Source organism: Sinohyriopsis cumingii, unplaced genomic scaffold (assembly GCF_028554795.1).
Source record: "Sinohyriopsis cumingii isolate HCF-2022 unplaced genomic scaffold, ASM2855479v2 utg001397l, whole genome shotgun sequence".
NCBI lineage: Eukaryota > Metazoa > Mollusca > Bivalvia > Unionida > Unionidae > Sinohyriopsis > Sinohyriopsis cumingii.
In genome coordinates, this window is record NW_028315993.1 from 126,355 (window position 1) to 143,712 (window position 17,358).

General features: G+C 39.3%; 1 protein-coding gene across 1 annotated transcript in view; it reads right to left on the reverse strand.

Annotated features, from left to right (window-relative positions):
- Nucleotides 1–17,358, reverse strand: part of LOC149772526 (uncharacterized) — a gene marked incomplete at its 3' end in the record, with an annotated part of 164,136 nt that overhangs the window by 110,968 nt on the left and 35,810 nt on the right. Inside the window, exon 3 of the mRNA XM_089947642.1 lies at nt 1,298–2,077. Coding sequence (XP_089803768.1) covers nt 1,298–2,077 — 780 coding nt within the window. The remainder of the gene's footprint in view (nt 1–1,297; nt 2,078–17,358) is intronic.

Here is a 17,358-nt window from a genome sequence, read left to right on the forward strand (position 1 = left end):
AGTAAATAAAATCTATAAAAAGTAGGTGGGGTGGATATACAATTCTTTCTTCCTTTCCTCCTTTTCCTTCGTAACTTTTTTTTAACCACCCCAAAGCAGAATTATTTGGTAATTGGGGGGGGGGACTGCTCATATCTAGCTTGATAAAATGTATTCTTGTTCTTTTTGAAACTTAAACAATAATGGTTTGTATCTTTAAGTTAAGTTACCTGAGAAACAAATATTGCATTTTTTTTTAAATTAGAAACTTAAAATTTCCTTAAAATGTAACAAGATGAAAATCTTAAAAATTATAGATGATTTCACTATAAACCCAACCACATATTAAAATAATTCAAAAAGAAAGAAAAATTTCGTATTCTTTGAAACAGATGCACAGAACTTCCTCATTTCATTCATCAATTTCAAATTTATAACCTACCTGTCTTCTAGCACTGTCACCTTTTGTGTATTTCAAATACACGTGATTTTCCTTAATAACACGGCCTAATATTTACGTGGGCGAGTCCATGTTTTGCCAGACAAGTGAGATTTTGTTCGTAGTCTTAGATAAGTAATTCCTTTTATTTTCGTAATATTAGGAATTCTGTACCTTTAGTGAACTTGTATTTTTTTCTAACAAATGGTGTTAGAAATATTAAAACTATGTGTTGCTGGGAAAGGATATTGACCACGGACTGGTTCATGACAACATCTTCCGTTTGGTTTTAAATTAAATCATTTTTTTTTTACTGACGCTTATCTTGTGATATAAATTTCTAATTACAAAAAATATAAATAGAAATTCATTCTTAAAGCAAGGAAACATTAAGACCTGGGTAAAAAATAAATATGTGTCAAGAAATACGGTGTATAGAACAAGTGAATACATCCAACGGCCATCTTTGTAATCTATATTTAACCAGAATGAATGGCACGCGCTTGGAATGAAAGCGACACCTGGTTGATAAACTCGGTATAAAATGTCGTCGTCTTTTTCAATCGGTGATAAATTATGTCTATAAAATCTATGTTATTTTTATTTACATATAAATAAATATATTATAAATAAATATTATAAATAAATGTAAATCACTTAACAATATTAAAGTGAACTTAATATAAATTTTATAACATCAAATTACTGCTTTATTTATATGTAACTTCATATCAACATGACTAAACTGTCATATTGACATTTTGTTTTCTAAATTTAAAATGAAATCTTTGAGAATTTTCAATAAATGAAGTTTGTAATTTTATTTATGACGTCATTAAAAGTTTTTAATGTCAATAACATATAAGAAATATGAATTACCTTGATACTCGTGTTGGAATACAGTAATGTCACTACTCCAGCATGTGGCATACAGACGTCCATTGTCCCAGAATATGGCATAGAGATACCATGGAAATCCCTGTGTGAAAATTGCGACAAGTTGACATGAAGCTGTAAGTTGATGAATACAGAAATCACGGTATCCATTACATACGAAAATATTCCCGTCTTCATTTATAACGATTGATGTCGGCCTTTGAAGACGTTGATGTTTGTATTTATATTTACATTGACTGGGATTCAAAATGTCGAATCCATATACACCAGTATTATCAGGGAATTCATCACCAGCACAACACGAGACATAAATGATGTTGTCTTTTGTTGTCACTCTACTCAATCTGTCCCCTTTACAAATCTGGTGAATTGTGTCAACATGTCCGTCTTTAAGTGACACAACACACCAATACATCGTGCCCCGTCTAAAACCACTGACAACAAGACTGTCATTCAATCTGACAACACCATGATATTCATCCATTGCTCCCTCTAGACGTACAGTCCTGGTCGTTTTGATATCACGTGACATGTCTGTAGAATGAATGGCCATCATTTTTATCAGACCGTCTTGATGAAGGACACAAACTGTCATGGCGTCCATCACACACATGTCACGTGGTCCTGACACCTGTCCGTCTGACGATGCCAGGAATGTTCCATCATGGAGTCGATGTATTTGGACTTTCCTCGTCTTCCTGTCTAGGACGACTATCTTGTCTTGGCAGACGACAATAGAGATGTAGTCGGGGTACTCGTCGGCTGTGGAAATAAAGTGATATAAACATAAATAAACATCTACACACAAATCGTAAACATATATAATTATACTAAAATATGAAATAACTTGTACACTTGCAGTGTGTATGTATTAATATATTAATAATAATTTAATTAATTATATTTATGACTTTAAAAATTAATTCATGTTAAATTTATTATACTTATTCTATTGTTCTAAATTAAGCTCTCACAAAAATGCAATGGTCATGGTGGTTGTCGTAGTATATTTACTAAATTTGCATACGTATATTTGTTACACGGGGGGAGTGAATGTCCCTCCGTATTTGGTTTTCGTTATCTAGGGGTTGACCGCCCTCGATGTTATTGCCCGGTTTGAGTAAATGTAAATATAAGTGGTGAAACTTATAGGTGGAATAGATAGAGATCTGAGCAGGTATATAGAACAAACCAACACGAGCCCACGTACATGTAAACAAACAATTTAATCAATTACATACAAACACTGTGAAAATCCATTACATCAGGAATGTACTCTGCTTTTAGAAATTTAACTTTCACCGAAATACAAAGAAAACGCAAATAGATTAAAATAAGATAGTCGATCTGTTACTGATACATTTAGTTCATCATAGGATCGAGTGAACAATCGAAGTCAACGTCTTGTACGGTTTCATAACCTGCTCGTCCTCAGTTTGTTTTTGCTTCCTCTGTCGCTGTTCAGACCCCTTGGATCTCGGAATGATACTTTCTACCACCCGTCTCAGGACACTCTCAAAATACTTCTTCAGAGATTAATACGTCGCAGGGTTGCGTCACAGGATTATATGTCTCACTGCACTCTTCTCTATGCTTCTCCGTATAGGCCTCAGAATAACATCCCTCATTCGTTCCATACGTCACTGGAGCTATTGTCTCCCTTTTAAATAAATATAAATAGAGACAACCTAAATTTCCCGTTATTTATGAAACGGTTAATTCTTCATTATTCTCCCTCGTTATCAGATTTCACTATCATTGCTAAACAGACGCTAAGGCTATCAATCGACTCCACATGTCCCATAATGACCCTTGTTAGTCAAATGGCTAATTCGTTACGCCTTGACCTTACACATTACCACATACATAGCGAATAAATAGGATACATCACGTCAATCAATATATAGATCATTTCCGTCAATACACACTTGTTCTTAATCATACGTGAAATCTTCTAAATTCAGCGAATTCACACGGATTCTTGAAATCATATTAACTAATGTAATGCATTAAATTCTTAGAACATAATTCTTATGCAAACAAGACGACAAATTCAAACAATTCGTCAAACTTATCTTAAGAAGATTAATGTACAACTTCCTATGCACAAACTCAACACAGTTATACTTCGTAAAGCAAATTATTACACGAATGTAGAAAAAAGATTCATGCAGATACAAATAAATAAGTTCAGCAAAGCATTATATATGGCATCAACAAATTATATGGAATTGTCACACTACCTTTGCTGTCACGTTTCTCCCTCTAATCGGTAAATTAGTTCGTCGGTTCCTTTCGACAATCGTCCCCTTTTTGGACAACAGTTTTACGGAAATTTCTTGCAAATTTCCGGAGTCGTACTTTTTGGGTCTCCTCTTGTAGGAAAAGCTTAGACTGATTAAAACTCGATGCAGGCGATATTAAAACCTATGAAATTGTGTGTTGGAACACGCCCTCTCATTTAACGTACCAATCAGAATCAAATATCTCTGCCGCCTTTTTCCAGAGGCGCCAAAGTCAGGGTCAACTGGACCCTGGTAGTTTGAGTAACAGAGTTTCTGCGTTCTCTCAATTGTGACAACTTTACCATGAAAATGAAGTTTTCCTTGTCCTAAATTATCCGCCTGGCTGCTGTATAAACAAATGTTTAATTAGGAACAGAATTCTCCCTCTAAAGGACATTACCGTACACGGTAGTATGGCGATATGATACGCGCTTGTCTCCATAAATCTAATTAATGGTTGTCTGGTCTCAGCTAATGTATTCTTGTTAGATCGACATAAAATTTGCCACTTCACAATATTTATATTAAAATACTAAAATAACTTGTATATTTGCGTGATATAAACATTAAAATAATGCATGATATAAACGTTGATACACATCTACACAAAAATACCATACATGTAAAATTTAAATACTAAATAACTGACCATTACAATCTTCGTAATGGCGTCATTATTTTATTATTATTACATCAGAGATTTACAGCAGACATCACACAGACACAGTAATCACACTATTATAGTTATGTACAGTATTTTAGTAAACTGAAGATACCAACAATATTGTGTTAACAGGTTCTGTGTGGAAACTGCTATCGTCTCTCATTTTTAATCATGTTACGTACGTGCATTCGTACGTGTGTATTAATTTTATACTCCTCCAAAAATGGACAAGACAAATTCAGACACGGAGTCCATCCTTACATTAAATAACTCTGTGTCATTCCTTGAAAGCTATGGAGTGAAGGTCTTCACCACAATACCACGTAATAACTGATCACAAAACAGGGACATACACCAAAATGAGGGGGGGATACATTTTTTTAAAATAAAAAACGGGATTTTAGTCAAAACAAAGAAATCAACGGATAGACTAGTTTTGCAAAAAGAATAACGGCTGTCAATTTTAACGAGTACAACTATAAAAAGAGCATGATAGCACAGCCAACTAAACTTACATTTGTTAATAAAACCATAACAAAATTAGAAACACTTCGTTAGTTTACAACTATAATAGTAACACTTAAAAATTTCAATTCTGTTTCAAATTCCATTAAAAGCCGAAAAAATATAGAAAATAAAAAGAATTTAACCTGATGAATGTCAATTTTTTCATTCTTTGAAAAGTTGTTTAACCATATTATTGGCGTTGGCCACGCAAACGGGGAATCGCGGAGAAGGGCAGGCGAACGAAACTCACTAGATAATAATAATAATAACATAATAATAATAATAATGATAATAATAATAATAAATCATTAAGCTAACATTTCCCTGTCATACTCAACATTTAGTCGTTACCCTATATGTATGTACTACACTGAACATTTCAATGAAAGTCCGTGTTAATAAACGTATTCATTCATTTTCTTTTCTGCTGCATTTTCTTACATTGGTATGCCTGCCTTGGATTATGACGTCTGCACTGACAAGAACGCTGGCGGAAACATGCAACATGGAGAAACGTACTTATTTACAAATCCGCGAAGCCCGATGTACTAAAGTTTACATGACACAGACGTCAAAACAGCGGTAGCGATTTATTCTGACAGAGTCTGAGTATCGAGTTTTGACAGAGCGCGTGTCTTCAACTGTCACACAAACTCCGCATGCAAAATAACTCTCTGGGAAAAATAAAAAAGTCAGACAAACATAACGGAAATCAGATCATACACAAGTTTATGTTTTACAGATTGCATTTATTGGCGAATGGTTGTTAATGTTGTTAAGTGCAAACTCCTGGCAAACATTTGCAGCTATCGAAGTAATAATTTTGTAAGATGTTTAAACATGGGCAGTGTAAATGTGTCTAGGGTTATCACTTTTTTGTATAGTAGTTCTGATGTTAATTTATCATCTTTTTCAAGAGAAATATTTACCAAACCTGAAGATCCGAACTCCATATATATAATTATCGATGTGTGGAGTTTTGTTTCCCTAAAGGGTCTTGCACCATTTCATCATGTTCAAGAAAAGTAAAGAATTAATCATGTCAAATGTCGTGCATGTAATTTCCGTTGTGATTTTTCACGAAGACAACTGTTTGCGAAGAAAGTGGCTATTTTTAGGAGGAAAGAAAAGGCATTTTTAATTTTAAACGCGTGTATCATGGCCATATATATATATATATATATATATATATATATATATATATATATATATATATATATATATATATATATATATATATATATATATATATATATTCTCATGGATACATTATTATGAAGAGTTCAGTATATTCACGAAAATAAATTAATGGTCTTCCATGAGACATACACTTTCGTATCTGATGACGTGTGTTTTACTAACAACAATTTACACACGGCAAATTTCTGACAAGCTAAAAGCAGTGTCTGTAATTTTGAAAGGGGGGGGGGCATTTTTTAGATGCTCCCTGACATTAGAAAATACAGTTTCCCAGTGGAATGTTCTGCAGCAATGTTACATTGTATATATTTTTACACAACCTCTTTTAGAAAAACCGTAAACATTCACATATGTAATTAACTTACACGCACACACTCACACACACACACACACACACACACACACATATATATATATACATGTATATGCCATTTATTAATTCCACTTGGATATTACACAATATTTTATTTGATCATAATTATGCAATTGAGAAGATAGCATTCTCATTTCGATAAAGTCCAAATCTTTACAATAATTCCAAAAAATTACAAACATTGTGATTAACAAACTTTATACTGGCATTGTTCATTCTAAATTAAACTTTATAACTGAGCAAACTATTGTTACAGCAAATCATAATTGATTTTGTTATACACGCATAGTTTGGCAATATATTGCAGAGTACATATTACAAAACATAGACTTAAACAAATTAAATTGCAAATTAAAATAAAAATGTCCAAATTTAGGCAAAAGCCTATCCCAGACACTTGAAACAGCGAAGGAAATGTACAGTGAAGCCAACACATTTTGTCATTGTTGTCGTCATCTGAAATGAATGTGTAATGTCCATTCCCATATCTCAGAAAATACAGGTAATGATAAAAAATGATTCGATTGAGTTTACGACGTCAGTAGTGAATGGAGTCACTTTAGCGACAATGGGAATTAGCATTAAAAACCACCCTGGGTCACTTTGGCGACAATGGAAATTTAACATTAACCACCCTGAGTCACTTTGGCGACAATGGAAATTTAACATGGGCAAAAAACCCTGGATAAGATTAGCGACAAGGGGAATTTAACATGGGGAATAGAGTTTGGGTCTGTCTAGGGACAAGGGGAATTGAACATGGGGAATAGAGTTTGGGTTTGTCTAGGGACAAGGGGAATTGAACATGTTAAAAAAAAATAACTACTTTAGGGACAAGGGGAATTGAACATGGGATTTTTTTTTTAAAAAGGGTAGGCAATGGAAAGTCAATCTCTTTTCGAGAAATGTGGGTGGCCCTGAAAAGGGCCTTTGGGTTTCTTCTTCTTCTTCTAACTCCTTAACTTCTGTATCCATCCTCTTATTTTTTCCATCATTCCTTTCTTCTTCTTCTTTTCTGTTTCTGGTATCCAGTCCGGGTGACCCATGGCTCGGAACTTCTGTTGGTTTTTATCCAGTTAGCGTTCAGTTTCTCTAGTTCTTCCTTTTTCTTTCTATTTTCTTCTTCTTTTCTATCTTTTGCCCACCTGTCCTTTATTTTCTCCACTTCTTCATCTATCACCTTTCTCATCTTTTCTTCCCCTTTTTTCAATCTTTCAACACTCCTTTTGACAAAGGGCCACTCTGACCTTTTTCTATCTCTTCCAAAAACCTTCTTACTTCTTCTACCTTCTCCAGGGCCTCTTTTAATGTTCCCACTCTGACATAAGGGGGATTTATTAGCCCTCTCAGTCTCTTCACTTCTTCTTCAATTAATCCTTCTATCATCTCCCTGGCTAATTTTAGTTCGTTCACATAGTGTACACTGGTTCTTAACCTCCAATCTCTTTCAATCCTTTCAACTCCATATTCACCATCCACCATCCAAAAATAAACATGCCTTAAATCATTGAACAGTTGGGACACTTCCATCTTCTTTTTTATTCTTTGTATAATGGTTTGAACATCAAACCTTGTGCGTTCTTATACAAAAAGCGCGGACGTGATGGAAAACATCCCCCTACTTACTCATTTCATATAATATACTATCCACATAAGTGAAGCAACATTTAACAAACCCATAATCTACTATCCACACAATCGTACGTGAGCGGTTACAAAACCCAAACTATACTCTCCACATACGCTAAGAAACAATAAACAAATCCATAATCTACTATCCACACAATAATACGTGAGCGGTTACAAAACCCAAACTATACTCTCCACATACGCTAAGAAACAATAAACAAATCCATAATCTACTATCCACACAATCGTAAGTGAACGGTTACAAACCCCAAACTATACTCTCCACATACGCTAAGAAACAATAAACAAACCCATAATCTACTATTCACACAAACTTACGTGAGCGCTTACAAACACAAACACACAAACACAAACACAAACACATACACTCACACAATGAAAAAGAGTCAGTGTTTATATTCACACTACTCTACCTACACACATTGGCAAATCGATTGTTATTTCTTTTCTAGAGTATTGGGTAGCCCTGAAAAGGGCTGTTGGTTTTTAACTCCAGATGCACCTATCTAATGCTGGCACCTTCCTGGCCTGGCGCCACACACACATCTTCTTCCCCAGTCTCTTTTCACTCTTTTTTGGGGGAGAGCAGAGGCTGGATATGTGGCTTCAGAATCCCAATTTTCTGTCTCTGGGATTCTGAAATTTCTTCTCTCCTTTTCCTCCTCTTCTTTTTTTCTTCTTTCCTCCTCCTCTCTCATCCTTCCCTCTTCGACAATGGCCTCATTCAACAGGCGCCTGGCATATTCCAGGTGCATCTGGAGTTCTAGAAGCTTTACAATTCTGGTATTCATTCTCTTCATCAATCAACAAGGGTAGCTAGACTGCCCAGTGAGTTTCAATTTATACTGAAAGCGCGGACGTGAAGGAAAACATCCCCCTAAAACATAAAATTGATCTTACCTAGATCATGACCAAAACAACGCGCGGACCTAAAAGAAACACTCACTCACTTTTTTATACTACTCATTACTATTCTAAAAAATATTTCATTAATCACTTCAATATACTATCCACATACGCAAAGCAATCCAATCAAATCCCCAAATCTACTCTCCCCACACCACAAACAGCCCAAAACATGATCTTAATCTACTATCCACACCAACGTACGTGAGCACTTACAAACACACAATCCTATACACAAACACATACCCTCTCACTATAAAAAAAGAGTCAGTCTTTATATTCACAATACTCTACCTACACACATTGGCAAATCGATTGTTATTTCTTTTCTAGAGTATTGGGGTAGCCCTGAAAAGGGCTGTTTTGTTGGTTTTTGTTGTTGTTTTTTTTTTTTGTTTGCTAAGGCAATCTTTTAGTTTCTAAGAATGCGACGTCCTCTGAGGATAGACTTTCTGACGATAGGTCTGCTTCTTCGGAAAGAGAAGAAGAACTCTTTGGTGTCGATACGACAATCGACAAAGCCTCTCTCAGGTTCAGGTTCCTGCTGCTGCTGCTGCTGCTTCTGTTGTTGTTGTTGCTGTTGCTGCTGTCTCTGAAGTCTGTACTTCTCTGTCCATTCTTCTTTCGCCCTGTTCACTTCTTCTCTGAAGAGCTCTTCTATCAGGTCTTCAGTGACTTTTAGCATTCTCACATTCTCTATCTCTTCTGGCTTCGGTATCAGACTGTGTCTGATCCTATGCAAATTCACGTAGGCTTCGTTTAGCTTAGCTAGTTTGGATCACATTTTCGTAGGAGGATGAGTCGACAATGGATGGTTAGACTGGAAACTGCCCCGGTTCTTAAAGTCAACGCGCGGACGTGAAGGAAAACATCCCTCCACGGTTTTTTCGAGCCGCAACGTTCAATGAGTGTCATGAGAGGGATAGTAAGAAGTCAAAGAGCATAAATCAACATTCTTATAGCCAAACAAACCACAAAGGCATTTTTTTTCAAAACACAACATTTTTTATTCAAAATCACTTAACACTAACCAACAACTCTAACATTTTTTAATAATATTCCAACCATATAACATCAAACATTTTTTCAAATGACAAACATTTTTTTTTCAATTCATACTCTACTTTAAACAGGGCTGACAACGTTGTGAATGAAATTGTGATTTCCACTGTTGGAAGTCATTAGGCCATTGATGGACACTACGTTTCCTAGCTTGAGACAAAAGATAAGCATAATGGTCACAAAACCATCGATCTACTTTCACATCGTTTCTAGAAGAAGAACGAGGATCAAAATGAGTCACTAAATGTTCTAAGGAATAGCCCAGGCTGCGATGATGCACAAAATGCACACAGTACTGTCCGCACACCAAGGAATCTGTGCCTTGTAATTTCACATTATTGAATCGGGTAGTCTGAGCATTTCTTCTCATAAAGTTGATGATATCGTCTTCCAAAGGGGGCAATCCGTACGAATCAAAATATTCCACACATCCTTCTTGAGGAAAGTAGACGGCTACCCAGTGGGTTCCTGGGAGATGACTGTCGTCCGTGTTGATGACATAAGCTTGATGGTCTTGAGGTTTGCGATGAGGGAGTTCATCTTTAGCACAGACGACAGGATTCCAAGAAGCCGTGTACGAACTGTGGTTCAAAAGGTAATAAAGTTCCCAGGTATCCATGATTTTTTTTTTCTTCTTCACAGGTAATAATAAGTCATCAATTCGATCCTGACTTTTTTGCTTGAAAATGTCTGACAAATAACCGTTTCTTCGTTTTGTCTCCTCACTCTGATTCAGGAGAGCTTCGATACGATGGATCTCTTGAGTGGTTAATGGTCGACAAGAATGTTCACGCAAGTCTTTATACCACTGATGCCACACGACTTCGTCCGAGATGAGAGTCCAAGCTTCGTCCAGATACTCGTCCAATTTTTCTTCTTGACTCAACATCAGGCATTTATCGTGTTGAATTTGACTGGGATGATCGTTATGACATCCATAGCAATTTTTCTTGATCAATTCCGTCATTTTTTCGACCAAGTGTTTGGCAAAACAGGAGACTAAATGGGCTTCTTGTTCCGGCCATCTTGACTTCATCATGATAACTTCTTCGTCTTTGTCTTGGGATTCTTCTTCTTCCACGATCTCCTTTCATTCCATCTCCAAAGTTTCTCCACTAGGTAAAGAGGGATAACAGTCTTCCATGGCTTCTAATAATCTAGAATGACTTCTCTCAAACTGTTGATTTCTATCGCATTATCGAATTCTGCATACAGGATGACGTTCACCGTTTCATCAGGGACTCGGTTTGCAAACTGAATTTCCACACGAATCTGGCCGGATTTTATAGGGTGGAAATGTCCCTCGTCGCTGCCTTGGTCTGGAGTGAAATCGAAAGCCCACAAAGCATTGCCTCCTGCATAATCTTCATACGTAATGCCGTGACTGGTGTTGATTCCTAACTGTCCGGTAGCTTCGTACAAGGACAAGTACGACCTCAAGTAATTCTTCTTGGTAAAGACGGGTTCGAAAGGTCGGGTACACAAGGTCTTGCCATCGCGACTGACTTCGATCTTGGACACGCCAAAGTGTCGAAAGTAGAAAGGATTTTTATCTGCAGCTCCGTTGAAGGCTGTATTCTCGACGATACCAATGATCAAACGTTTGGATAACTGTCCTTGGAACAGATGATCTTCGATCATGGATCGCTGTCCCTTGGGAATGGTGAAGGTTTTCACTTCCACGCGTCGTATGGGATACTTGGCGGTCGTTCTGCTCAACGTCTGACTGATGTCGTTTCCCACTTTAGGTAACACTTCCACACGGCGTACGTAGAGTCTGGCTTCTTGGATTTTGGTTTTGTAATCGTCAGCACCAGCCATTAAATGGAAAGCGCTACTGCTACGATTCAGTCTCAGGCGAACATCCACCCCGTTCAGCAAATACTTTTCTTGCAATCACATGTCCAAATGCAAACGATCCATCAGTTCTAAACTCTGTCCGTCTTTGATTCTGTCTCTTCGTTCTACAAATCCCGCATTGTGTTCTTTCTTTGTATCAATAACGAATTCTTCAAACTGGCCTGCATCGTCAGCTTCCCATACCACACAGGCATTGAGATGAGTGTTCTTGGCGTCTATTCCGTACGTCAAGAGATTTTCCAGGTAGGCACGATAAGGGTAAGTATCCATGCTGTTACTGACTAGTTTGTTATTCAAGTACAAGTCCACTCAGCTAAACAAGGAATGCATGAAATTGTTGACGGGAGCTACTGGCTCAGTGTCTATATCACCTCCTGTCTTATCTACAACTTTGACTTTCAGGTACAAGTAACTGCTATTCAGATCGATGTAATCTTCGGGCTGTCCTTTGATTTCAAACTCGATGGGAGCGGAATCGGCCAGTGAGGAGACGGGGTGAAATTCGATCCACTGAGATTCTTGCATCGTAATCATGGTAGGGGGCATGGCAAACAGATCCAGTTCCGACTTGGAACAAACGCAAGACTCTGGGTGCATCATTTTGTTGTTGCTGTGTCTCAATAATCGAAAACGTCAAAGTCTCGAACGGTTCTTCTTTTCTTTGTCTTTCTCGCTTTAGACGTCTGAAGTCTGGTGAAAGGGTGTTTTCTTCGTCGTCTCTTTCTGCGTTGTCCTTGCTGAATGCCTGGCTCGGTAGCGTGAAGGGCATTTATAGGTGCTTCGCGTCGGTCCAAAAGATCTTTACCCGTTTGCAGCAAGACATTTTTGCCTGCCCTCATGAAGGCTTCTTTAGGGTTTTGTTTGTCGATGATGACATTTTGGAGAAATTCTTTGCCTTGCGTCAGTGCCGCATCTTTCAAGGCGTGCAATCCGCGTGTCACCATCGGCTTCAAGACTGGGGCCACCGAACGAAAGGCCGATTTTAACATATCTCCTAAACCGTGTCCTCGCTGTCGAGCAACCCCTCGGTACACTGGATACATGATTTACGAGTCGTGAGAGAACCGTTTTCGAAAATGGAGTTTCACCGTGACTTTTCCTTTGGTGAATGAAATATTTTGTCCCAGATTTCCTTTTATAGCAATGTTGACCGTGTCCAAATAAGACTTGCTGACAGGCAAATAGTGAGGATGTACAAATTCACGGTGGACGTGATAAATGTTCCCACCTTCCTGGTCACTGGTCGTGGTACTATCCACTTTGAAAGGAATGATACGCAGTAACGGCACGGAGGTGTGTCCCACCACGTTGTACTCCACCACATCGGAATACACAAAGATCAAATTCAGTCCTTGGTTCAGTTCTACAGGAATCGAAAAAACTTGTAAAATTCCGTATTGCTGTTGATCTTCGGTTAAAAATTTGGAGCCATTTTTGTGTCTCCACCTAAAATATCAAACAAGTCACGATTAAAACTGATGCACAACGTTTGGGTATCCTGAAATTTCATCAGGAAGCGACGAGCCACTTTATGGTACTCCAGGGTGACACTTTTTTGATTCTGTTCAGGGCTTTGCCAAAGGCTAACTCGAACCTGGAAGCAATGGTGTCCACCAAATGTTGGCCACTAAAATAAAACCCTGACGGAATTTTCAAGGTGTAGATATTGAAGGGTGAATTGTTGGATGGTCTTGTGTCCCCTGAAAACCCGATTTCATTTATGGTTTCTTGCAATTGTTGGTTCAGGATTTCGACCTCAAAAGTGTTTTGCTTTTCAGTGATGTTTTGGATTTGTGTAGGGTGAATCATTTCTACCAAAACCACTTCCCAATGGGCTTCGTGATCTAAGGGGATGGCCTGAGGTAATTTGGCCGTGTAACAGCACAACGTCTTGTGGGGAAACACCTCCATGGAACTGTCACTGGGTAAGGTTAAGTAAAATTGGTTTTGGTGACTCATAATTCCAGAGTTCTGTGACTGTCCGAGGGGTTACTGGACGTCAGAGGCGTGTCTCCGCTCAAAATGGAGTTCTGGTTGTTGTTGGAGTGGTGACTGGCACTGGCATTGGACACAAGGTTCCCGTATTTCCCGTTCGAGGAGAATCTCAGGGAGGGATTGGGAACCAGGTAACCGATGCAACTGCTCAATAAAATGGTCCACAATTGTTTGTCTCCTTGTTGCAAACTCAAATTGGCAATGGCTGCCCCGATGACACAATACACCACGAAGATTTGGCAGAAAAAGACGATTTGCGTTTTAGGCACACGTTCTCCGCACCACACCCACAAGGCTTGTTTTTGTAAGTCTTGCACAGAAGAACTGGGTGAAGGAGTGGTTGACGTAGCTGCGTCTGTGTGAAAGGGCATGATGGTCACTTCTTTTTATAGTCGATGACTTGCGAAGCGTCGATCCAAGAATCAAAACTGGGTGGATATCTTTTCCAACGTACTTTGACTTCTTTGACACGTCGTTTGCCTACTTTACGGGTTCTGCGTTCGAGAATGCTTTCGATGTCGTACACGTCGTCTTCTTTTTTGGTGACACGTTGTAACTCGGGCAAATAAAACGTTCCTTTGAGCACTTCTCCGTTCATGTCTTCCAATTTATAGACGGTAGGATGACGGCCATGCACTCGTCCAGTGACACGAAACAATTCGGTCGTCCAGTTAGGTAAGTAACCTTTGTCAAAAGTGCGTTTGGTTTTGCCGATGCGTACCCAATCTCCTACGGTCAACTCTCCACTTTTCTTGGGGACAGCCCTCGTCGGGAACGTACCAAACAGGCGCTCAAACACCAACACTTCGTTGTCGGGAGTCACGTCTTGCGGGGCACGTCCGATGCTTCGATGGTAAGATTGGTTGTACGCTTGCACCAGGTGCGGTAAGATGTCGATGTACTTCAGAGTGTGGTGATGCATAAAATATTTCCACATGTGTTCTTTCAAAGTGCGTTGAAAACGTTCCACGATGCTGGCTTTGGTTTCAGGATTCTCGGTGGTAAAAAAAATGAATGTCACGTTTCTTTAATTCTTTTTGGAAAGCTTGGTTCAGAAATTTGGTACCTTTGTCCGTTTGCCATCGAAGCGGGTGACGACCGTTTTGTTTCAACACTCGTTGCAGGGCTCGCACTAACTCGCTGCTCGATTTGGAAGTCAAGGGTACGACCCATGAAAATTTGGAAAAGACGTCGATGACACAAAACAAATATTTGTAGCCACGATTGTAGCTGGCCAAATGAGAGACATCGGCTAAATCGGCTTGCCATTGATGATCCATGCCTTCCACTCGGGTGCGACTTCTGGCAAACTTGCCTCGAATGGTTTTGTGTAAAGTGTAGGTAGCTTGTTCTTGTAACCATCGTTGCACTTGAGGTAAACGGGGACTTTTCAGTCGAGTTTTGGCAGCACGATACAATTTTTGAACTCCTGCGTAACCTGCAGGATGCGAGGGATCGTAGTAAATCCTGGTTAAGACTTTTTCAATTTTTTTGTGTTTGTGTGTTAATAAGACACCCACTCTTAAAGGATGCTACTCTTTTTCTCTTGGGGTATTTTCTTGGATTGCAAAGCTTTGCGTGTGCGACCGGCAATAGGTGTTGAAGAGGAGGATGTCTGAGCGGGGGATATCGGTTCTTGTTTCACTTCTGTCCTCACTTCTTTCTTCACTTTCTTTTTCTCTTGTGATGAAGAAGGGGTGGCCATCATCTTTTTAATCCATCCAATTCTGGAGGTAGGTGGTGTTGTTAACTTGCGTACTTTCTCTGGTGGAGTTTGAAACCCTTCTTCTTCTTCTTCTCCTTTTTCTGTCTTGGTCACTGGTAGTGGTGGTACTGGTACTGGTGATGGTGCTGGACTTTTCATCAAGGTCTTACAATCTTTCAGAGTGGGTAGAGCTGTTTCGTCTAAAGCTTTCTGGTGAAAGAGTTGCAGTCGTCGCAAGAGTTGACCGTACTTTTGCGATTTTTCTGTTTCGGACAAATCTTGGAGAGGCATCAAGGACTGCAGTTCGTGTTGTAACTGGGACATCTCGCTCAAATGGGCATTGGGAGGTAAATGCGGGGTGCGTTGTTCTTGCCACCGATGGTATTCCATCCATCGTTTGTAAGGCACTAAAGCCAGTTTTCGTCCTTCCATGGGGTTGTCAGGGGTCGATTCTGAGATCTTGGGACTTCCGAGGGCCTTTTTATCTTGCTCCCACCAGTCCTCCCAACATGGTGCCCAAGACTCCTTTCAGTAAGGGACCTAACAAGAGGGGTAAAATGCCTCCACGTTGGACCAACATCTTGTTCTTTTAACGAAGGGGAATTTTCTTTTGAACCATTTGGCGAAGAACGTGATGATGTTTGCCTAAGCATTGTTTCTGGTGTTTGGACAAAGGGATCGTGCCTTTCAAGACGTTCAAACAACATTCGCACACGGTATCGATGACCTCTTTGGAGGCTGATTGAATGAGTTTTTTTCGTAGAGGTGGAGAAGCTTTGGACAGGACAGATAACATGTCCCCATGTTTGACTAAACAAGGAGGCAGTCCTTTCCTTTTCTTTCCTTAGGGTTGTTTAGAAGAGGGATGTTTTCTGGAGGGTGACATCTTTGAGTCTTCAGGAGCACCAAAAAAACACTGATACCCTACTTGGTCACACACCTTTTTTATACTGGAACGCGTCGCCACTGATTGTCTTTACGTCGTATCAACTTCAGGACAGGCATGACACGTCGTGCAGGGGTACGTAACGGACTAAATCGAGCCAGTTCTTGCTTGGACAAATCCAGTAAACTTTGTAACATGCCCGATCTTTCTTGGACTTTGATTTTGGGAGAAGGTACTTTGTGAGCAGCAGCCACTGCTACTAAATTGGAGGGTCCTGCTACTGGGGAAGTTCTTTTTGGGGTCATCAACGGAGAAGTTCTTGGTGTGATCAACGTCTCCAAGTACTCTTCAGTTTTTGGTGTCATCAACGGAGAAGTGGGTGAACTTGAGGCTGCCGGAGACACGGTCAGCGCCATGGCAGGTCGTGGTTTGTGAGTGTAAAGTTGCGTCCTGGTCGAAGTGCCTCTCTTGCAACTAGTTTTCTTCTGTGGACTTTTCGTTTTCTGGGGGCTTCTTTTCTTTTTCCGGGGTGGTGTCTGGTAAGAGGAGGGTCCCGCCACTGGGGACGCTCTCCTTGGGGACCTGGTCTTTTCCTTCTTCTTGGAGCTTCGTTTGACTTTTTTCTTGGGGAGAAGTTTGGGGACATTAGGATCCCATCTTAAGAGAGAGCGAATGATGACCCCTCCTAGAGTACCGCTCCCTCCAGGTTTCAAAATGATTTGTTTTTTGGTTTGAGTGTCGATGCGGGGATCGGCCAGTTGGGTCAAAGCGACTTTGCTTCGATCAAAAAAGCGTTTGGTTTGATGAGGAATCTGAATGATTCCTTGGAGTAATTGACGTGCCGTCACCGTGAACCATCGTAAGACTTCTTTGAGACTAGCTTCTAAGACACGAGCTCGTGTTTGTGGATTTTTTTCTCGACTGATGCCATACAAGGCACGAATCAATTT